Consider the following 24,714-nt stretch of genomic DNA (forward strand, 5'->3'; position numbering starts at 1 on the left):
CAGCTATTTAGGTGGAACGTGTGTTGAGATTGTTTTCAATATTGTCAAGCTCAACAATGAAATTTCATACTAAAGTCATATTTCATATTGTCAGATCAAAGTACAAACACCAGTACTGCTGTGATTGGATAGATTCTGAGAGGGAATTTGCCCCCCCTTCCCTGGCATGACCCGCTTTTTTCCACCCGCGCTCTAAATGTCACCATTGAAACCTGCATAGCGTTGCGCAGAAACGCAGCATCACACCAGTCTTGCTACGTGTTTACATCCTTCCTCCTCATGCTAATGGAGGGAAGAGATGAAAGCCAGCCTTCCTAAATCCCCCCCTCACCCCTCTCCCCTCACCCCTCATCTTCCAACCATGCCAGAATGGGCAGTGAGGATGTGAGGACGTGAGGGTTTAAAGTTTTTGGGTTAAGTGGAAGCAAATCACAGCACCCCTCTTGGCTTCATTACTTTAATCACAGAAGAACACCCCCACACACTCTCTCACACACACACACACACACACACACACACACACACACACACACACACACACCCCCACACACACACTAACAAACCGCAACAGATGCTTTTCTGCTGCTCTTCAGAGCAGAGGAGCGGGAATATGTGCGTCTGTGTGTGCATGTGGGACAGGAGGTGGTGGGAGGGGGGTTCATGTCAGGCTGGGGCTCAAACAACAGGAGAGACAAAAGTCTAGACGCTAATTATCATCAAAATTAATTGACCCAGTTGTCTGCTGCTCCTCGTGGTGATTAATAATGGTCTCCTGGTTTGGACTGGTGCTGAACTGGATTTTATTTTCCCTTTGACACACAACATTTTTCTTCTGCTTCACCGTTACAAGTTTGAACATCAAACCCCATTAAGAAAATGTATAAAATCAAAATCACTGCTCTGTGCTAATTGCTTCAGCTTCCCATATATATATTCAGCCTTAACAATGGCAGAGAGCCAAATCACTGTCAGTCGGTTCATATGTCTTCAGTCAAAGACCTCAGCTTACTCAAGAAGAGAAGTTAAGATTTGCAAACATGTTTCATTACTGGCTTTACCCTGTCACAGCGTGCAAATGGAGTTTTGAATGAGGTTATGGATGTTGAAGAATAAACGTGCAACAATAAGTCAATTAATTGAGTAGTTGTCAACTATTAAATTAATTGCCAACTATTTTGATAATTGATTTCCTGGGGGGTAAGAAAATATAAAAAATATTGTATTGTTGTTTTGTGATATTGCATTAATTATCAAAAAGACTGTCTACAACAGCTAGTTAGCAGGGCAATGATGTTGGATGTTCTGATGATGTGATAAATACAAATGCAGATCCAAATTTTCTGGTTGCATTAACAAAATGTATCCATATGGTGGTGTGTTCTTTAGACAATGACATTTTTCCTAAAATCGGACCAAAAAAAATGCTTACCTTGCCTACAGTTTCGCAATGTGTTGCAATATATTGAATCGTAATCCCTGTAACATGATACGTATTATATCCCCAGATGCTGGCCAATACACAGCCCTTTGATTAATCGTTTTGAGTACGTTTTTCTTTAGTCCTCTATGGCAGTAAACTGAATATTGTTGTTGTGGATAAAACGAAACATTTGAGGACATCACCTTGGGCTTTGGGAAACACTGATCAACATTTTCACCATTTTATCGACTAAAAAACAAGGACTGTACTGATGAAACAGTGTCAAGGCATAAAAGAGTCAACCTTTAGTCTGAAGTAAAGTCATTAAAAAGTCACAAAAACAATTCAAGAGGTTGTGAGGCCGTCAAGATGTAATATAAGATTCATGAAAAATATTCATATTCTTTTATTCCTCCCCTCTCCAGGTTGTTGTTGTTCTGGGTGGAGAGGCTGAGCCTTCGTTGTCAGGCAAGCAGGGGTTGTTGCCATGCACGAGGGGCTTTACTCAGAAGGAATACATCATCGAAATGGACCAAGAGTTGGCAAAGGGACAGGCCATCTTCAACGGTCAGTACACACACGCACACGCACGCACACACACAGACACACACACAGACACACACAGACACACACACAGAGACAGACTTGGAGCGGGGACAGCTCCAGTAATAATCCCCTGCTGTTGGGTGGGGGTTGTTTAAGAGTCCTGCTGATATTTGAACCATAATGGAGCTCCAAGAGGACTGACCTTTTGTGACGGCTGAGTGTGGAGTAGAATGTGGTCTGGTCTGTGCGTCCTGATTACTGCGGTTTAAATATTGTGACGAAACATGAGTGTGAATGGTGAATCAAGCTTTTTCTGATTGTTTTGTAGAGGCGTCGATGAATGTTTCCGTCCACTTATCATGGAAGGGTTAGGTGTTGGATGCTGTTTCAGAGGGTGTTTATCCCGTCACTTGTGCACAATACTTGGGGAATGTCTATACAAGAAAAGACTGAGTTATTAAATATTGGTTTAATCATGGACATTATTGCTTTAGGAGAGAGAGCCCAGTGAAGTTTGAGAAGTCAAACGCTAGCTTTAATAACACAAAGACTGAGATCCCGGGAGCCAGAGTCTAAGCATAAGAAAGTGTAAGGATGCCCGCCTTATCTATATATAAAAGTAAGGTAAGGAAAATGTTACTTCCTCTTTAAAATCTTGCATAATCTGGCTTTAATTGAACACCGGGTGGAGTATAATTGCAAGTGTTTTTGGAGTCTGTGCCAAATCGAGAACATACTGTATTTAAAGGATCTGAAATGTTGCTTTTCTTTCTTCAATTCCAAAACATGACTGCGGTCCTTCAAAAACCCACATAGGTCAAACTCATGGTTCACATGGGTTACCAGGCCTGCTGATGTTTACCCAGTGAACGAACCAGGATCAATCGGCATGATAGTTCTCTATGCTGTGTGTGTCAGAGGGGTTGGAGTGATCAGTATCATTGACTGGGCCTCTGGCTATCAGCAGCAGACTCATCAATAAGCGAGTGGGTGAGCTCTGCTGAGTGTGAATGGCTGTCTGACAGAGGGCTTTCTCATTGGTGATTAGGGCTGGGTATTGTTAAGAACCTCACGATTCAATTCGATTTTGATTCTTTAGGTCACAATTCGATTCGATATTGATTTAAATGCTTCGATATCGAATCAGTAATAAGTAGAATTACACAAACAATTCATTAGAGTACCTGTTGATCATTTTAAAAGCATTGGGACGGCGCCGTCCGTCATGTGTTTGCGTGTTGGTATGGCGTATCGTGGTTCGAGTGTGTATACCATCTTCTTAAAACCCCCGTTTTCCACGACACTGTACGGTCGTAGGTCCTTACATTTGAAGACGGCCACAGACTCCATTATCTTCTGTGCGCGGGCAGAGTTTGGAGGCAGTTTGCAAAGGAAGGATCTGTCGAGTTGGGTCTGTTTTGAATCCACAGGCTGGTTAACACTGCTGCTACCTGCTTCGGTTGCCATGTTGTTGTTGTTGTGTGGTCGAGTGCGGCCTCCGTCCGTACAACGCAAATCACACACACAGGTGTTGCTCACCGCGCCCCCACTGTCCAGGGGCTTGAATCGATACAGAGGATTTAATGAATCAATATTGAATTGGGAGAAAATATATTGGAATGTATTGATGAATCGATATTTTTACCCACCCCTATTGGTGATGATATTGGTTTGGACGGAACCTTTGGATTTCAATGTCCCTGTGCCTTTTTGTCTTCTTAAATTCTCCTGCATATGTCTGAGGTTACATTAGATGTTCTTGTTGTCTGTCATTCTGATGGATAATACGGAAAATATATACATATAATGGACATATAGCCCTTTTAATAGCACTTGATTTTCAAAAACAACAATACAATAACATTTCATACACAGAACTAAGGCTAATCCTTCTTGACCTCCTTGCTGCCTCTTGCTCCTTGCTCCTATAACATAGCTGCTGCTGGCTGATAGACGTTATCAGTATTACTTGCTTGTCCACAGCATCAACTACTACACGTGGTCTACATGTGGTTATCGACAGTGTTGCATATTAATTACTTAACGTTATGATAGCTCAATGTTAATCCCTCAAAATGATGGCCGGCCTTCAGATTTTTCCGAGATTGTTAAATGAAATGTAGTCAGTGACAGAAAACATTCAGTTCAAGGTCCAGTGTGTAGGATTAAGTGGCATCTAGTGGTGTACGGCTGTGGCTCAGAGGCAGAGCGGGTCGTCCATTTATCGGAAGGTTGTTGGTTCGACACCAGGCTCCTCCCCCCACGTTTTGAAGTGTGCTTGAGCAAGATACTGAACCCCCAATTGCCACAGTGAATGTGGCACGTAGTGTAAAAGCGCTTTGAGTGGTCGGAAGATTAGAAAGGCGCTATACAAGTCCATACAGGTCCATTTACCATTTACCATTCATTTGCAGATTACAACCCCCTTGCCTCACCCTTCCATTATCACAGCTGGAAACTTGCAACCACCCCCTGTGTATGTTGTTTTACAGTCTTTTGGAACCTCCCTGTACTGATTTAATTTAACTAAAATTGTCTTGTATATAGTTTAAAACCTGTTCTACAGAGCACAAGCAATAATTGGACTCACTACTGGCGTGTTTTTCTCAGCGTTGTGTCTACATGTGTCTGTACTGGCAGAGGCCTGCGCTGATGGTGAATATCTCCACACAAATGTCTTTGCTGCCTCTGCTTATTCTCTCCATACAGGAAGTGCCCAGGCCCTTTGATGTCTCTAAATTAGCATGTCAGTGTTGAGAGCATTTTGCCTTTTTTATATCAGTGAATGGGAATTGTAGGCACTCTGTGATAGTTCAGCTTCATTCTGCTCTAACAAGAGTTGTGTCATGGGTTTTGGTGGGGACTGTTGCCAGTTTCAACCCCTGGACTGTAAAATGTGCCTCACCGTCTACTGCTGGGATGCCCTTCAGCTGAACAGAAGAAGCCTGTGGTTATACAGAGCAGCTCCCAGTGTGAACATGTGCAAGTGTGAATGTGAAGCAGGGCTTTTGCTGTGTATTTTCCCCTGGAGAAATAAAGGTCAGAGGGACTCTCCTCTGCCGGAGTGAAATCAGTTTTTGTGTTGTGTTTTTGGTGATTTTATTCTGAGGGAATGTATGAAACAGAGCCGGCCAGCCATACAGGCTTTGTATAACCACATCGAAGCACCAGGCAAAAACCCAACAATAACTCTGAGAGTGTGTGTCAGTGTGTGATCACATGTTTGTGTGCTTCAGTGGACTTGTATGGGAGCTGTGGAGTGTAACACTGCAACAGTGACTGAAGCTGACGGAGCGGCTAGAGAAACAAGAAGAGAGAGTGTTTCTAGTGCGTTCGTCTGCGGCGATGCTGGTGGGGTGTAGGTGAGTGAGTGTGTGAGTGAGTGTGTGAGTGAGTGTGTGTGTGTGTGTGTGTGTAGGTGAAAGGGGTTAGGAAACAAATTACAAGGTCGTGTTGTTTATCCAGTGTAACAAATACTAATTGCTACATCATATGCAGCCAGGCTGCTGGAGAGATGAAGAGAGGAAGATGTTTGTGTTGTTGTCTCTCCAACGGTCTGACTTCCCACATCTTGTACTGTTCACCATAAACATCTCTTCAAATACAACAGTTACTCTACTCATGTGAAGCCACAAATTAATAACGAGGTATCCTGGAAATGATTGAATGAGGCAGAGGCAAAGAACTCTTCGTGTTGTTCTGCTGCGCTGTATACCACGCTACTTACTTAATGCATGGTTGAGTGGACACTATTAGTATACTTTCCTAATCGAAAATATATTCAAATATTAATAAGATACCGTAATAAAAACATATCAATGCTGTCTTACCAACTTTGCAGTCCCGCTGCATTAGCATTGGTCTATTTACAGTAGTTCTCATATTAATTAAGCTTTTTAATGATCTCTCTACTGGCATTAAACCGACATTACAAACAGTCTTACATGTTTCCTACACTTGTGAGTTAACATTAGTGCATTAGCATTAACTTATTAGGAGTGGTGCAAAAGTGGTTTATTGGCTTAAGTCTACTCAATGCAATATTATTGGGAACAAACAAACTCTCATTAGCCCAGAAAACACTAAGTCATGTTCACAAAACACCAACGTAGCTAAAACACGTGGATACTTAAACTTACAGCTGCTCATTCACAGGACAGTTCAATCATGACCAGTCCTACTCTGACTCTGACAACCTGAGCCAGGCCATACATCAATGATAGCAATCATACAGGCTTAGGAGTATATCCTTGTTAAAAAGTAACACAATATTGTATTGTATTGGAAAAGGAAAAATGGTATGGGAAATGAAAAGTTGCCTGATCAGAAATGAGTCAGCAGTTGTCACAGCACAAGGTCAGTTATTAGACAATTCACAAAACTCTTCTTTTTGTTCTTGTCTTTACATTTCTTGTAAGATATACTTTCAAATTAAATATTTCATTTTCATTTCAATTTCATTTTCTCTCCATGAGTACTCAGTAAGACTGGATAATGTATTTAGATAGTTGAGCTCTGTTGGTAGCAGGATATAACGGACTCTTTGAAGATCATTTAAGGACCAGTGCAGGGTGTCTTTGCTGGGTTACAATCTGATGGCTCTGGGCGCTGTTAATTATTTAATTGGAACAGAGGAAGACTGAATTATTAATGAGAAGATGGAGGGGGGTGGGGGGCATAATTATAAACAGACAGGCAGACAGTGTCTCGGGGATGGGTTATGAAGGAAAGGTGGTGAGAGGTGGGTCAGCAGCAGAGACTTGGTCAGACTGAGAGAGAAGACAGGCAGTGAGAGGAAACAGCAAGTAGCAGTGAAGATATGATACAGTCTATTTTTACTGACTTCGCCTTGAACTGAAAACAGATCAGGTTTTAATATGTAGCTGCACAGTTTATCCAAATATTACCAAAATTGCAGTATGGCCATGGTGACAAACAGCGGTATAATGAAGTACTGTAGTGCTGCAGAGATACTCTGGCCTCCAAATCTACTTCTCCAGATCTTTATATTTCTCAAAGTAAGATACTAAAAAAGTTTGAGTTGGTATCAGTAGCAAACTCAGGTATCTTATCGCCACTACTCTTTTAAATGACACCCAGTCCTACTGTTATAATGAATAGGTTCTGGTCTTACTGAGTGATATACGCTTGGCATTAAAGCTAACATTGGCCTGTGAACAAAAGAAACCAGCAAAAAAGTATTCAACACTTACAGGAAACTGCCCAAAAGCAGCCATGGCTGAGTCAGATTTCTGTGGAACGGAAACCAAAATAAATAGGGGAATGGAAAGTTGATTCAGATGCTGTCAGACCAGTGTTTTACTCAGTGGACAGTCCCTCTGTGCTCGTGTGTGTGTGTGTGTGTGTGTGTGTGTGTGTGTGTGTGTGTGTGTGTGTCTGTGTCTGTGTGTGTCTCTGTGTGTGTGTCTGTGTCTGTGTCTGTGTGTTGACTACCTGTCTGTAAAGTAAAAAAATGGATGTGGGAGTTTTGGTTTGCTTTTATAGCCACAATGGAGGTGTTGTCCACTTCCACTTTTGACATCTTGGTTATATGTGTGTGTATTTTTGTATTTGCACACATGCGTATGTGTTTATCACTGCAGTGTGTGCTGTTTTTTCCCTTCTTTTGTGTGTGCACTGTACATTTGAGCTCCAGTGCTGAGTGTGCTGTGTTTGCACATAATCTGGGTGTGTGTGTGTGTGTACAGTATCGTGTGTGTGTGTGTGTGTGTGTGTGTGTGTGTGTGTGTGTGTGTGTGTGTGTGTGTGTGTGTGTGTGTGTGTGTGTGTGTGTGTGTGTGTGTGTGTGTGTGAGAGTCAGGCCGAGGTCAGTGGCTATCCTGTACTTCCTGTGGAGAGCGGGGGGGCTGACTGCTCTGACCTTCCCATTTTCCCATCCATCCTTCCTATTAAGGCAGTGAGTGTTATTCAGCGATGCGGCCTCACAGAACCGGCTGCTGGTCAGCGCTGCCATACACAGCCGTGGAAACCCCCCCCATCCCACAAGCCAGCAGACACTGAGTACATTCATCTCTCCACATCCTCCTCCCTCTAACACACCCCCACCCCCAGCTCCCCCAACCTCGTTCCTCTCCTGTTCTTTTCCCGTTTCTTTCGCTTCTCTCGTCATGCAGGGGATTGCCCTACTTTATTCTAGCCTCATATATCACTGTCTCCCCTCACAGCCGGATTTGGGAAGGGCGGCCGAGATATAGAATGAGAGCTCTCTTTCTCTCTCTCTTTTGCCCCTCTCTCTACCTGAATCAGTCCCACTCATCTTTTTTTCCCACTCAATTGATTCCTGCTTTTGCCCTTGTTTTGTCTCTTAGGGGCTTGTTAACGTCTTAGTGATGAGATGTTCATTGCTCTTATGTGTTTTCACTGAATGTAATGTAGTAGCAGTGTTTGTTACTTGGATTTTGTAGTAGAACGTACTCAGTTTGTACCATTCCAATTTATACATTATTCATTGTAGTTTCAGGATGGCTGGACAGATTCTGTCTCATTAGGTGGCAGTATGGATCAAATCTTTTCATGTTGAATTGTTATTGTGTTATTGTGATACATTTTCTGAAAATTCAGTTGATTCATATATAAAATAACTGCACTGGAATATCTATCTTTGGCCAGTACAGTGAATTAAATCACAATGCTTCATCACATTGATGCCATTAGTATCTCATGAAACCCATTCTCATTGATTTGTTACATTGCAATGGCTGAAAAGATATTACAGGGAAAGCAACCTCAGCAGAAATAGTGTAAATCTTAATCGTTTAACAGATTTCTATCATCTGCCTATCACAGGTGAACTTGAACCAATCAGATCAATAAACCATATAACGTAGTCACACTGACTGAAGTGGAGAAAAGCCTTCAGTGGTGTTCTTTGCTCTTTCAATAAAGAAACAGATAGAACTGATGCTAACAGCAGCTACGCTAACCTCTTTAGCAGCTGCCATTGTTTAACAAACATTGTCTTCTTGCTTCATCATACCTACCTTCCAGTTGTCCCTCAGAGGACGCTGACTGGTCTGGTAGTTTGGCCACAAACGCAGAGATGGAAGCCTGGTCCAGCTGGGTCCATCAGGGCAAGGTTAGAGCTTCTGCACTGATGGTTTCAAATCAGCCTTCTTTGTGGTAACCAGTGGGATATCACAAGGGTCTTTGTTAGTTCATTTGTGTTGGAGTAATAATGTTAGGCTGTATATAACATAATTGTGTTAAATTGTGTTTTCAACAACTCAAGCAATGTGTAGATTAGTCTGATTTCTAAGTTCTTGCAAAAAAGATCTCAAACTTATTGAGATATATATTGCAAAGGGATCAGTACAGTATAGTCGATGTATTGAACATTCTTATGAATTATGCTACATTATAGAGCGGTGTGTAAAATCTTTTGCCTATTTTCAGGTGATATATGATCTGTATTCTATCATCATTTGCTCATGTTCTAACCAACCCTTTGCATCAAGTTGAGCACGTAGTTCTTTTCTATATCTGGTGATCTAGGAAGAAAGCTTATCTTACTGGTGCACTCATTGGAAATGCCTCTAGATCAGAGAGTCAGTTAAATTACTTAAATGTAATAAAGGGGACTGCTGACAGGGAGGTGGGAGGCTTCTGTCGGCACCAATCTGGAGCAGTTTTGCCATTTATTTCAGTGCCAGTGGTCAGCGAGGAGGGAGGAGGGCGCCTTCTGTCACAGCCAATCAGGGGTTCATTCATGTCCTCACTGGCTAAAACCAATCTGTCCTCTCCCATCATCGTCATTATCGTCAGTAAAAAAACACCTACAGTCAGAGAGCAGAAACATATGAAGCATAAACAGCACAGAACTTCATTTCCACACTTGTGGTTGCCAGGGGGGGTTGTTTAAAAAGCACCAAGACTGTAGTGTGGTTGGGGAGTGAACATAAGGTCATGGACCCATCATTACAAGTCATGTTGCTGTCCACAAGGATATGATCTTAACGTATTGCTCTAAACATAAACATGAAAATGTTTTGGGTTCACACTGAACAGTTTGCACATTAGTTCAATATAAACCAGCTGTGGTACATGGATCTGGTCTTGGTCTCGGGGTCTCAGCACGTTCTTTCTGTTATCTCAAGGGAACGTAACCCTACGAACCCCACGCGGTCCTAAAAAACGTTTTGGTCCGCTGAAATGTTAGAGCGTTTTTAATTTGAAAAAGATACAGGAAGTGTTTAGTTAGCATAATGTAGGAACTTTATCAGAGCAAACGGGAGTGGATCAAAACCAGGTTTCATACTTACTTTTACATCTGCATGATCTGTGTGGTCAAACTATAGCTCGCTAGCTACCTCACTAACATAGCAAACAGAAATGATAAGCAGGACGTGTTGTCAGGGACAGGGTTATCGAAGAGTCAGCTACACTAAAGGTTTGGCATCTCTGAGAGCTGCTCCCTGTCTCTTTTTAATTAGCCAGAACATAATTCCACATGAAATCAAACCGGATTGAGCTTGTGCACCGGACCGGACCAGCAGAACCTCAGGTCTAACAAACATGTTGAGCGCATTCTAAGTAAAACATTTGCAAAGCCAATTTTTTGGAATGTGTTGAAACCTGCAAAAAACATTTGTTGAAACTGATTACATCAAAAATTCAGATTCATTATGTATCTTTCCACACTGTAATTAAGAATTAATTTTAAATGCAAATTTGAAAAATATAAGTGTTGTCAAACATCATAATAGTAGCTTGTAAATGAGGAAGAGTATTTTCCTCCTCGGCGATTGTTTCTGTGGTGTCCGAGCTGGACCGCTGGAATGCAGATGTTGTAATTACAACCTAGCTGCAGGAGTTACTGACATCCCAATCTGAAAGGAACACAGACACTTTTTTTCACTTCGCTGTTCATTTATTTGCATGGGGGCAAGAGATTGATACCACCACTAAAATGTGAAGATTTAAGACGACACAGTTTATGACTTCTGCCAAACCATGATGAGATTACACAGTCCCCTCTGAGTTCCCTGGCTGTTGGAAACCACCGTGTGAGGAGTGAATGAGGGGTCAGTCAGGGTCGTGTACGGTGGAACAGGAGGAGTGTTAGCACTGTTGCCGTGCAACCATTAAGCTAATTTTAAAGTTGTTGTTTTTTTTATATCAGCATGCCACTGTCAAATGAACTATAATGAAGTCACAATAAACAAATGAGACCATAGTAGAAATGTCCAAATGAATCTTTCTCATAACAACATTACCTACTTGAATAGCATAAAGCTGTTGGAAGTAATATTGCCGTCTGCCTTAACAAAAACCTGTGCTGTAAAAGGTGTGTTCAGACTTGACTGGGGAGGAAATTAAAGAGAAATTCAATACAAAAACGGGATGTAAATTTGCCCAGGGCTGTGCGAATTGATCCAAGAGATAAAAACGTTTCAACTCGAGTGAAAAATCTGCACTCAGCTCCGGGCTCGTCTCTGTGAAGGTATGGAGAGAAGAGAAAGAAGAGGAATAACTAAGGCTAAACTGCCACCCAACACACTCCACACACACACAGTATATGCATTAGTTACTAACTAATTGACTACACTGACTGTTAGGACAGAATAAACACAGACTGCAAAAACAACCCAGCAGTCAAATTAATCAGAATAATCCAAGGTGAGCGTTTGCTTCACGTTCAGTCTAGACACACCTTTAGTGCAGCACACACTTCAAGTTTACATTAATAAAGCATAATAAAGCCGCCATAAAGCACTGTCCTCTGGTGAGAGCACGCAATTGAGATGATTTCCTGCCTAATATATTCTGGGTTGCATCAAGGACTGTCGAAATGGAGAAAACTGCACAGGTTTAAGTGCGTGTACTGCTTCAGCAGATACTTTTAAATTGAACCTGGTTGGTTTATTTTCTTCCAACCACTTACCGCCAACTGCTTGCTCATGGTGGGAACGGCTGGGTCTGTAAATAATATAAAGAGTACAGTCTATCCCTGCGCTATATGAACAGTGAATTTAATCATTTCTGTTATGATTATTGCTATATGAATAAAACTGAATTTAAAAAAAGTATATTAAATTAGGGGTAGGGATAGAGTTACACAATATGAGGAAAATCTGATATGTGCAAAAACATTGTTCAATATTGTGATTACAATATGGCTTGCATTAAATAAATACATATTAAAGCATATTAGTTATACAGTCCCTATGTCAGCCAAGCTTAGAATTTATTATTTTAAATATAACTAAATGTTGTTCCTAGAGCAGAACAGAACAGCAAAGTCACTATATAAACTCAATAATATCTCACTGGAAACATCTAAAATGTCATGTAAATACTGGGTTTTGGTACAAATTCCTAAATCAAATGATTTTTCTTTTTCGTCGCATCAGTCCTTTGTGATGGGTTTATCACGCATGATCGTACCGTAATGATGATGAAAATATGATTTATTTATTTATTCACATTTGTGCATTAAGTTAACATTAAGATGAAAGGAATTTGTACAAGGGTTAATTTAATAACTGCTGATCTGTATTGATGGTGCTAAAGTTGATTTCATTTAAAGCTGCACTATTACATTTTTAACAATGGATCAAATGACTATGGCTGCGTTCAGACTGCAGGCCAAAGTGGTTTTTGCTCATATGTCTCAGATCAGATTTTTCATGATAGTGTGAACAGAACAAATCACATATAATCTGTTCTTCTCAATTCTGATTCACGCCACTTCCATATGTGGTCCAAATCAGATACAGGTCTGAATTTCTGCAGTGGGACCTGTGTGGACAGTCATATCAGAATTCATGTGGTCTGACATTCATCAGGACAAAATGTTCACTTGCTGCCTGATATATCCCACCTACTGTCAGGAGCCATGATAACCAGATAATTAGTTTTATTCACTTCACCTGTCAGTGCTCACAATAATATGGCTGATCAGTGTGTATGATAGTATAATAATATAATGCTTAGTTGTACAACCACAGTGGAACATGTGTAAGCTTGAGTTTCTGAGTCCTGCACATGTTATATTCCTGCAACTCAGACAGACATATCAAACAGTCTTTAACTTCTTTCCCATGAGACTAAACCACGTCTATATCATAATCCGCTTAACAAATACCATATATTAACAGATTTCCTCAATGATAAATGCCTTTTTTTCTCTCAAGTTGTAAACCCCTTTTTCTGCTGATGCTGAGGAAACCAGATCAGTTTTTCACTCTGCTTTACTAATTCTATTCATCATAACTTACATAAAAATACCCAAAAGCCAGCTAGAGACAGTTATGGACCACAGACTGACCGCACAGTGTAGACAGAGAGAGGCCCACTTTCTCCAAAAGTTGCTTTGTGTGTGTTTATGTACTGTATTTGTGTGTGTGTGGAGGCAGAGATTCCGGGTCTGGTTCTCATTATAACGTCTGTATGTTGAACTGACAAAACCCAGGCAGTGCCACTCTCAGCTCCACAGATATGGCTGGAATGTGTGCGCTGTGTGTGTAAGTGTGTGTACTCCCACGGGTGCTTTTCCAGTTGTGGTTGTTCATGTTCCACTAAATCCTGTCCTCCCATTTGTCTTTCTCTGCTTCCCTCCCATTTCCCTCTCCATCTCTGTCTCTCAGCCATTTTCTGCTAAATGAATGATGGCTGCATGCCTGACCTCACATCTGACTAATGTGTGTGTGTGTGTGTGAGAGAGTGTGTGTGTGTGTGTGAGTGCTAGAGCTCATGGGTTGTGTGGGTACCTCAGCGTTAGTATGAAGGGAAATGCTGTTCATCTGCTATTTCTACATTTGCAGAATAGATTGTGCTTATACAGTTTACACACACGTTGAATGGAATTATGGGATTATAGAATAACTTCAGAACAGTGTCACTGATGACCTCACTGGTGTCTTTTCTTAATTAATATATCAAACAGCAGCAACTGATGTGCTATGCTTGTCAGGATAATACACCCTCTAGACAGCTTCCATTTTGACAGGAAATGGTAGGGTAAACACAGGTGTTACCAGTGTTACTAATTAAGGCACTGTTCCATTTAGTGTAGCCAACATGCACAATAGTAGCACCCTAACCATAGACTGTATAATTAAATATGGATGTAGTCTCCCTGACGTCCCCCATAGGTTTCTGAAGAGCCGTTGTGAAGCTCGGTGTTGACACATGTGAAGGCACCCACCTGTCACTCAAAGCGTCCACACTCTTCATTATGCAAACTTTAAGCCGTAATATAATTTAAACAGGTGAGTTCTATACAAATTCAACCCCTGTAAATTAGCTATAGAGACCAAAACTGTTTACCAGGCTGTAAACATGTTTATTTCTGCTGTAAAGTTGGGCATTTTAATATGGAGATTGACTCACTGCTGGAGCCAGCCTCAAGTGGCCGTTAGAGGAGCTGCAGCTTTTGTTACTTCAGTGTTGGCTTCATTTGCAGCCACAGAGGTTGCTGCTAGACCCTAACGCTTAATTAGTGTCAACACCTGTGTTTACTCTACTATTTCATGTCAAAATGGCTGCTGTGAAAAAGGTCTATTACTTACCTTGACTTATTAATTATGGCCTATCATTTTATCCACTTATCGTTAGATATGTGGACATATAATGGTCATTTTTGCTGAAGTCAATATTGCATGTGTGTTTGTTTACATAATAACCAACATTTTAGCCAACATGATGCTAGAATAAACAGCAGACTTTCCCTACCATTATAGGCCGAATGAACAGGAAAAACTAGACACATTTCAATGTCTGAATATTCTTAGGAATTACAAGTTCATTGTTCATAACAGTTACAAAAACTTTTTACAAAAAAGCTACAACAGTTCAAACTAAGCCAGATGGAAATGTCTCTTTTTGGCGAAACCAGCATTTAAAATACTCAACAAATTAAAATACTTTATCACACTGATTGAGAGATGATATACAAGTCCTTTGTCACAACCAATGTCACATTGCGACATTGGAACAATTGTCTATCTGTATTAAGAGTGTGGTAATATATCTGATGGTTGAATTTATATTGTCTCATGGCCCAACCTGTCCTGTACTGTAGATGACTGCATGTTTCACCAGTCATCTCTCAGCAACGAATATTTCAAGTGACCTAATGATGGATGATAATCCCAGTTTTGCACATTAAGGACCCCCATGAGCCCATCCATCAGAGGCCTAACATTGAGCACTCTGAGCCTTTTATTCTTCACCTCTGACAGAGATGGACAGCCAGATACAAAACAGATCTCCAAATATATTCCTAAATTTAAAAAAAAAAAAGTTTCCTGCTGAATTTTCAATACAGTTTTTGTCCAATTATTTTCTCAGTGAAACCTGAGAGTATGCTGGGATTAAGAGCTTTGATTGTGCTCTCTGGAAAGTAACTCATAAAAATAAGCACAATGAAGTGAAAGACTAGCGTCTATGCCCTGCAGATAAACTCTGGAAATTATTGTTTTCATTGAGCTCAATGTTACTGCACTCACCTTTCAACACAATGACACAAAGCAGAGCAGAGTGTCCTCTGCCAGTGTGTCAGGGCACCGCAGACTGCAGTACCAAACTTTAACAATGGCCACTTAACAAAGCAAACCAAGGAAGGACAGTTTTTTACCTCAGAGTAGTAGTTTAAAAAAATACGAACGCAAGGTCCACTTACTAGATAAAAAGAATAAATAATCTGAAAATATTTTTTATTTCTCTGAGTGACCTGTTTTCTCACTACTAGTGCTCCCTCTCTTCTTTTACTGTATCATAGTTTGGTCAATGAACTCGCCTGGATAGCGCCTAATGTCAGAGATTCAGGCTTTGGAGCAGATGACTGGTCCAATCTGATCTGTATTGTAAAGTCGCTTTGTGTTTCTCTTAAAATGTTTGATTCTGTTTCAGCTGTCCAGCAGCATCTCCTGTGGCCCCCACCAACAGACTAAACTGACTATGGTTGCCTGCAGTTTAATGTACCTGGTGCAATTTGCTACGAGAACTAAACTGTTGACTCTGCCTTTGAGTTGTTCTTACATTAGAGTTTGGTGGACACCTGCCAGCCAATAAGGGACCAATAACCGCATGTAAAGGTCTTGATTGTGTGGAGCCTCTGTGTCCACTGTGTGGCCAAGAACTGATCCATTTTTCTGCCTTGTTTAGATTTACTGTGTCTTTGGGAGGAACTTCATGGTTGTTCCTTATAAAACCCAACCTTCTGTGAAGAATACACTGGCATTGAGGAAACACACTCCTCAATGCTTCACTGACTCTGCCAACACTCCCCATCACAACCCTCTGTTGTTTACTGTTCTGCTACGTTGCCTTTTGTCACCTGAAATTTTCGGTGATGCCAGGCAGCAGGTTTCCCTGCCTGGGTTGCTAGAGAAAGATCTTAGGCAGATTCAGATATGTGTAACCGACTGTAGCTAACAAAACCAAGGATAGTCAGAACAACTCTTCCTCCAGAAAATAGCTGCTCAGACAGCAACCGGTTATGCTGCAACCAGTTGCGTGTCACATGTCTTAAATGTGAGCGTTCTCTGCTTTTTTTTATGTTTCATATAACTGTAAATTTATATCTGTGGGTTTGGGTCAGGAAAAGTAAGCAATTTAATCCCCCCAGGACGTGAAAATGTTTCATTGTTTCTGACATTTCATTATTAAACAAGTATTTGCAAAAATGATCAACAGATTAGTCAGTGATGAAAATAGCCTTTGGACAGCCTTTCTTCAGCCGCAGAATGAACAACCTGAGTTCAACTGCAGCACCCTGTCATGTTATTAACTAAAGCCGTCAACTTGAGTTTGAAGCACTCTGCGGTTCAGGTTTCGTTGACACATTCACAACACGTTCCATTTTTTTAAGGCTGTGCGATGGGGTATTTTGACAGCTACCCTACCTGAAGCAAACAAACACAGATCACCTGGATTGTGCCTGATTCTGAACCTGGGGATTGGCTCGGGACATAGTCTGGACAGTGGATCTGGATCAGCATTATTACAGATACAATGTCAAGCAATTTGGTATAAGCGGTAAACCTGAGTATGTGTTGGTAGCATTGGAAAGGTGTCTCTAATGATTTATTTTCATTATTAGGAATTCTGCCCATTCTCGATAAATTGATTGTTTTGTCAATAAAATGCCCATCACAGTTTCCTAGAGCCAAAGATGTCATCAAATGTCAGTTCAAACCCCAAAGATGTTCTGTCTCATAGTTGGGGGGTGTAAGAAAATATATTGATTTTTGGTGTTGTTGAGAGTGGCTTAGTGGTCCAATGTTATATTTATTTGCAATTTCTTTGATAATTAGCTGTTTTTAGGTACTTTTCAAAGGTAAAGGAGGTAATTGTCTGATTCCAGCTTCTCAAATGTGAATATTTCTGCTTTCTTTAGACTTAACAGGAAACTGAATACCTTTGGGTTGTTGAGAAAACAAAACATTTAAACAGGTCACCTTGGGATTATTTTATGGACCATAACAGCTAATTGTTTGACAGACGAATCGATAAAGTACAAAAACTTAGTTGCGGCCATGTTCTGGTTCCATGAAAAAAGTAAACTAAACTCAGATTTTGCATATAGTGGTGTGTTCCTTATAACATTTATTCTGTTTTTCTAGAATTAGATTTTTTTTAAACAAGCAATTTATCCTCCCTTACAGTATTGCAATATATTGAATCATAACCTCTGTATGGTGATACGTATCTTATCGCCAGATTCTATATTAGATTCAATACACAGCCCTGCCCAGAGTCTACGTCAGCTACTACTTGTATACTCATACCGTATATTCAGCATACAATGATATAAAATAGATAAAAGGAAAAGAAGCTGACGATGTTTGCTATTTTTGCTTGAAAAATGATTTAAAGGGTCAATCTGTTTACAAAACCAGTGCACATTAATTCTATGTTGACTGGTTAGTTGATTGATAGAAGAATTGCTTCAGCTCTAGTTCGCAACATCGAGTATCAAACATTTGCCAAAGGAGGCATTAAATGTGTGGTTTGAATTGTAGCTCATATGACTGGGTTTAGACAACATGCCCCATTTGGAAATAGAGTTTTCCCGATACTGATGACCTGACCTGAGTCAGGCCAAACAAAAACAATAGCAATCATACAAGCCTTGTAATATAGTTTGTTAAAAAATAATTTTATGTATACATGTATTTTGTGACACACATGGTATCAGTAATCGGCAAAGTTTGTATTGGAATCCGTATCGGGAAGGAAAAGATGGTACTGGAACATATCTACTAGAGAACTGTCTTCTTTTTTCAAAAGGAATAAATTAGTGCTGTCAAACATTCAAATATTTAATCGCGATTGATCGCATTAATGTCATAGTTAACTCGCAATTATTTGCAATTAATCGCACATTTTTATCTATTCTAAATGTCCCTTGATTTCTTTTTGGCCCATTATTTTTTTCTCATTTTAATGCTCTTATCAACATGGAACAGTGGATCGGCTTGCTTTGTGCAAATGTTGTTTTTATTGAAAAGTTTGTTCTTAGTTGTGGTATCCATGTGCTTCTGTCTGAAGTCATCCATTGTCGCCTGGCTTTGACGAGGGGGCGGAGAATTCGGATCAGCTGTGTGCTTGGCCATCAAGTGGTATTTCAGACTGGACGTGCTGCGATGATGGCTCAGTTCACAACGGCAAAACACACAGATCACTTTGGTCTTGTCAATGGAACCATTAGGCAACTTTTTAAAAGTAAACTTTCCATTCAGAATATTATTGGCATCCATTTCGGCGTCTCGCGCTCGCCATCCACTCAAAACGTAACGTCTACTACTCTTAAACAAGTGTGTGCGGCGTGCCTGTTGTTTTGTTTCCGGTCTAGCTAGATCCGGTGTGGTGTTGTAGTTTTTCTAATGTTACTAGTTGTTGCAACAGTATGTGAAAAAAACTACAAAGTGTGCTAGGCCATAAAGAACGTTAATCTCGCGATAAAAAAATTTACACCGTTAAAATGGGTTTGCGTTAACGCTGTTAATAACGCGTTTAACTGACAGCACTAGAATAAATGTCTTTAAAGTATCATCCTTTAAGGTAAAAACAGCATTATATTTGTTGTTGCTTAAGAGGACACTAACTGCCCATGATAAAGGCACTGACTGCAATAGTGGGATGACTCTATGTGCGGTGGCGTGTTAGAGCCAGAGAGGGGAACAGAAGGAGACAAACTCCATCAGTCCCTTCTGACGTGTTTATTCAGTTCTGGATGTGTTTAGAGTCAGACAGGTCCGTCTCTGTGCTGCTGTGACTGACAGCCGCACTGTCCGCCTGAGCCCGCTGGCCTCAGGGCTCATAATACCATTTACCCGCGTGTGTGTGTGTGTAATACATTGTGTGCTCCCTTGTAAGCTCCAGAGAACTCTGTGCGCACTGTCCGTGTGTATGTGTGCGCTGCTGAATGTAAGTGAGTGTGTTCCTGTCTAATGTGGGGTAATATAATCAGTAGGGCCTGTCACGGTCTATTAGGGCTCTGCTGCCATCACCCTAGTCATTGTCCTGCCTTAGAAACATCAGCACGCACACACACGCAGGCAGGCAGACAGACAGACAGACAGACAGACATTCCCTCACACAGACTTACACTTGATATGATTAGACAGTAGTCAGATGTGTATAGGAATAATGCTCACATCAGTTAATATTAAGAAACTGTGAGTGTCCTTAGAGATATGGATACAGGAAGTGTTGTCTTTACTACAATTTGGGAAATAAGATATAAGCTGCAGCTTCATAAGTTAGTTGACATGGACACTGTTGCTGTTGCTAATTTGAAATAACTGACACTCCATACATGTCATACATGGAAAAGACTATAACTAATTCCTGACCATGGAAACAGTAGATAACAAAACGTTCTCAATATAAGGTCCATGTACTAGATAGATGTACTACATGGACCTTATGAGTTGCCATGTCATACCTAGACTGTTAGAAGAATATAATACGAAATATTTTCACATACCACATGGGGTGTTTGTGGGACGGGTGGGTTGGGGAGGGTTTGGTGGGTCAGAGTTCAGAGCTACAACCGAGGCTCACCAAGGTTTTTTTTTTATCTGGGATGACAGTTTCCCCCAGCTCTCCACCAAAACACACTCCCAGCCAGGGACAGGCTGTTTGTGTGCGTGTGCTGGGTGGTTAGATCAGTGTGTGGGTGGCTGTGTGTTTGATTCACGCCACATTATCATGTGGCTTTCCCCTCATTATGTTCCTCCAGTTTTTTTCTCCTTTAACCCCCCCCTGAACTTTTGTGAGAGGTTCATTCTGAGTTACAGCAGTATTTCTGTAAGCAAGCAGCCAACCTCTGTTACCAACGGTCAGTGTCTTAGAGTTGGACTTAAACAAGGAAGTACAAACAGGACAAACAGACAGTAATCTAAAAAGTCTGAATAATCTTATAGGTTTGGTCTGTTGGGGGTATTTGAAGGCCAATACTGCTAATGTAACTGAAGGTACCAATGACTGATCTCTTAAGAAAGTCCAAAAGAGTGCTTATTTAGTTGTTGTTTGGTTCATGAACTTCGGTTGAATTAAGTAATATGGAACTTTGGTTGCATAATGATATGTGAGCAAGTTCCATTTAGCACTCCATTCAACCTACCTTTAACACTCCATTCAAAAACTTGGAAGAGAACTCATCTCTTGGAAATTTTGGTAATCCGACCCAGTCCAAATTTTCAAATTTCAGAACAGGATCCCTAGCCCTATAACAAGTCAGAGCCTTCCCCTCGTCTGTACCTTCACACATCTGAATATACCAAACCAGGAGGATCATGTTGGTCAAAGTACTGCCCCACATGTTGTAAAATCAATATCGGCTCCAACCAGAGATTTGTAGTTATGCTGTATCAGATCCACCCTCTACCAACCCCAAAAGAACAACAGAGATATGTTATCCACCCTAAAAGCAACGTATTGCTTTGATTTGATGTGATGCATTGCTTTGACATGCGATTTTGCTGGTGGAGGTTTATTGCTGTATCAAATACCCAAATATTTTGCCCCAGTGTCCAGAGAAGCAGGGTGTGGTCCCATCTCTGGAGGGAAGGCCTGGCTCAGGGAGGATTATGGGATTGTGTGTGAGGAAGAGGAGGAAGAGGCGAGTGATGGGTGTGGGGATGCGGGGGGCTTGTTGATTTTAAGATGATGCAATTTTAAAGCCAGCATTCATTACATCCATAATCCAACTGTGTGGTATATGGCTGGAAACAGCCACATTGTTTTTTGTGGTGTGTGCGTGTGTGCGTGTGTGCGTGTGTGCGTGTGTGTGTGTGTGTGTGTGTGTGTGTGTCGGATCAATCAGGACAGGGCGACAGCTGTCCTATGAAGATTAGCAGTGTGTGTCAGCACTTTGGTCAACTTTGGTTGTTTTAAAGTGCTTAACAAATAAAGTTGGATTGGATTGGATATAGTGTGCACGTCCTGTCATTCTGAGTTTAGTCTGTCCCTCATATACAGACACAGCAACAGGCTGACTGTAATCTTACCCTTCCAGTTTTCAGTCATAATTACTCACATGCACTCACTCAAATGTTTACCATAAACCTTCAGTCTTACAGTCTAGCTTTGGAGTGTGACTCCTAACCTGTCATTAAAGCAAAACTATAGCTCCAAACATAGAAACAGTCTCCAATAAAAACAAGTGTTTCTACAGCAGTACAGTGAGGTGGAGAGCTCTTAAACACATATTTTAGTCATTTTAGACGGCTTTGAAGATGTTGACTCTTTTTGTTTTGTTTTTTGTCTCTGGCTATATTCATGGGTTATGTTTTTCACAAAAGTCTCAGACTCAGAGTTTGTGGGTCGAGTCTTCCTGCTCTCTTTTTTGTCTTCTTCCATCGAGGAACCCTTGGATAATGTGTGCTCAGTAATACCTGCCACAGTGCATTCTTGTGTAAATCTTGTGTTGGACAGATAGGAGGCAACGTGAAAGGTGTTTTCATATGTTGCATGTGTTTCCTGCTGTCCTATAATGCTTGTGACCTCTTAAAAGGAACAACGTCTTGTTGGTACTCCTCATCACAGATTGCATATGTCTACCAACAGTTAGCAAAGAGCAACCTTTACTTCTCACTTTCCCCCCTCAGACTGATGCATTGATTTATTCAGTGATCTTTAGAGGCCTGAAGAAGTAAATTGTTCCCATAATTCAAAAGAAAACAAAGATTACAGTCTGAAAATATAAGTATTTTGTGTTGCAGAAATAGATTTCTGTCTGTGTTGCTATTGTGTTTGTCACCTCGCAACCCCTGACATTTATTTTACAACCCTCTCCCTTGGAGATGACCCCTGGGTTAGCAATTGCTGCAAAAATGCATGTTTTCAGCAAAGGGTGCATTATGCTGTGATAGGGTTGGGCGATATGATGACACATACTGTGAGGTTACAGAAATGTTTCAACTGTCAGTTTTCTATACTCTGTTCAGCCTGAGGTAGTCTTCCCTTTAATATCTCCTTGCTTATACTTTGATTTGTCTGGTATTTAATTTACTGAATAAGCAAAACATTTGAATCTTGTTATTTTATTTATGAAATATCTTACAATTATCTTACAAAAAGGAAATATGCATTGTTTTACACAGTTTATACCTGCCTCAGAAATAAAAATGATTCTAGAATTGGATAAAGAAAAAAAATATGAGGCAAATATTTTTTTGAATTTTGTCTGAGAAATAAAGGAATTTCTTTTAGTTATAATTCAGTTTTTCTTACATCTAATTTTGTAAGCAAGTAAACGTTGCAGCGTTGTGAACTGGTTGTCCCTGACTGGCTGATGGCATTGGCTGGTTTTCCAGCGTAAGGCACATCACCTGTTTCAACAGCCAATCAGCTCATTGTGAAGTCAGCTGGTTGAGTCATTTATAAACTGTCAGCTGGTGGAAATGGCAGAGTTTTGGACAGAGTAAACAGAGAATCACTTCATCAATTAGTTTAACAAAAGCCTTAGAATGTCGCATGCAGCCTTGCATGGTTCTCTACCCTCTCATTGTATTGAGAGTTTTCATCGTTTCATCAATAAAATACAACTGTAACAAGAAACTCACTGTCCTCATTTTATATTTTAGGATGCTACAAATTATATCCAGCTACAAAAAAGCTCTTTAAAGCTGGCAGTGAGAACGGATGTACAGAGATTTGCTGTGGAGATGATACACTGTTTTGTTTTGTTGCATTGGTGTGGACTGGCAGGGATTCACAATGTTGCAGACCTGTGCATTGCAATTTGCAAGTTGATCTTGTTGTGAATCTTTGCTCTGAACTGGACTGGATTACAGTCTTGTACTGCATATACACCATGTGACCAGAGTGACAGCATCCACTGCATTGCGATCAAATCAACATATTGCATATGAGATTTTTATAGTCTCACCTGGTCTGACTAGTACCCCATTTTGTTTTATGAGTTTAATAAAAGTCAGAAGACAGTGCCAAAAACAAGACAGATGGATTTTTGGCTCATTAGCTCATTAATAGTTTGTTGAGGGTGACAAGCTCACTCTTCTTGAGCTCCAACTCAAGAATTCTGGAGTAGATATTGAAGACAGTGTGTTACTATAACCTAGATTTGGGAATAAATCTGCTTTACTTTGATTTAAGCCATGCCAGCACAAAGTACACAAATCAGATCAGATGAAAAGTAGACCATAAGTAAAGTCAGTCAGTAAAAAGACTGCTTTAACATTCTGGGACAGAACTAATTACAGTATACTTTAGATCAGGCCTCAACTTGTATAATAAAAGAACAGCAACCTGTTGTTTGACACCTAGCAGTGAATAAGAAACAATAGCTGATTTGATTTAGAAAGGGTCTGAACTGAGGCATGGATTATGATGGATTATGGATTATGGCTCTGACCAGAGTATAAATGGAAGAAAAAAAAATGTTCACCAAAACACAAGTAGTGTTGGAGTGTATTCCATCCACCAGAAGAAACAATAAAATATCAAATGGAGCCTAGACAAGACAAGTAGACAACAAGAAATCATCATGGCTGGGACAACTGGTAACCATAGCAATCTGAAACTGTGCAGTGACCGGTGCATCAGACTGGTGCTGACTGACGGTAGATGTAGGCAGCGCCGGGGTAGGTCTGATAGGTATGACATTATTTTATGTATATCATGACTCAAATCTGATATATCAGCGATAGAACTGGTGTTAAATGTCAGTTTTGTCAGCTGTCACCTCTCCAGTCAGTCAGACCAAAAAAAAACAAAAAGCCAAAAATGTACCACAAAGAGTATCTCTCTGGCCTACTTGGAAATATATCCGTATGTTTGGTAGATGCATTTCCTGTGTCAGCCACAAGGGGTGAGAACCAGAGAGGCGTAATTGACATGTGACCAACTTTACATTAAAGCCAAAAACAAAAAGATTTTTTGAGCATAGTTTTTCCTGACTTTAGCCCCAAATAGTTTAAGTTATTAGGAGTCTTCTGCACAGGACCCCTTAGGTAAATGTGTCGATTAATCAAGAAATGGATTTCAGGTCATATCGCCCATCTTTAACATGCACTGCCTGAAGGAACTGGGGCCCTCTGGTACTGTCACACTGTTTATCACTGTGATGAATCCCAGGGTCTCAGCCCCTTCCGCAGCAATCGATTTCCCCCAGAAACTATGTCATTTACTCCTCCAGGCTCACAGTCAGTACATAAACACACAGCCATCATACTTTTTGCATCCTACAGTATAACCTGATACCAACCGCCTAAACATCTCAGGTTACTACCTCAAAGATTTCCCTGAAGCGT

At 40.7% G+C, this 24,714-nt stretch overlaps 1 protein-coding gene across 1 annotated transcript in view; it reads left to right on the forward strand.

Annotated features, from left to right (window-relative positions):
* The window catches only part of LOC127350795 (cadherin-2-like), a 92,201-nt gene that overhangs the window by 4,548 nt on the left and 62,939 nt on the right, over positions 1-24,714 (forward strand). The window contains exon 2 of the mRNA XM_051377791.1: positions 1,846-1,987. Within this exon, the coding sequence (XP_051233751.1) occupies positions 1,846-1,987 (142 nt within the window). The remainder of the gene's footprint in view (positions 1-1,845; positions 1,988-24,714) is intronic.

Source organism: Dicentrarchus labrax, unplaced genomic scaffold (assembly GCF_905237075.1).
Source record: "Dicentrarchus labrax unplaced genomic scaffold, dlabrax2021, whole genome shotgun sequence".
NCBI classification, from domain to species: Eukaryota; Metazoa; Chordata; class Actinopteri; family Moronidae; genus Dicentrarchus; species Dicentrarchus labrax.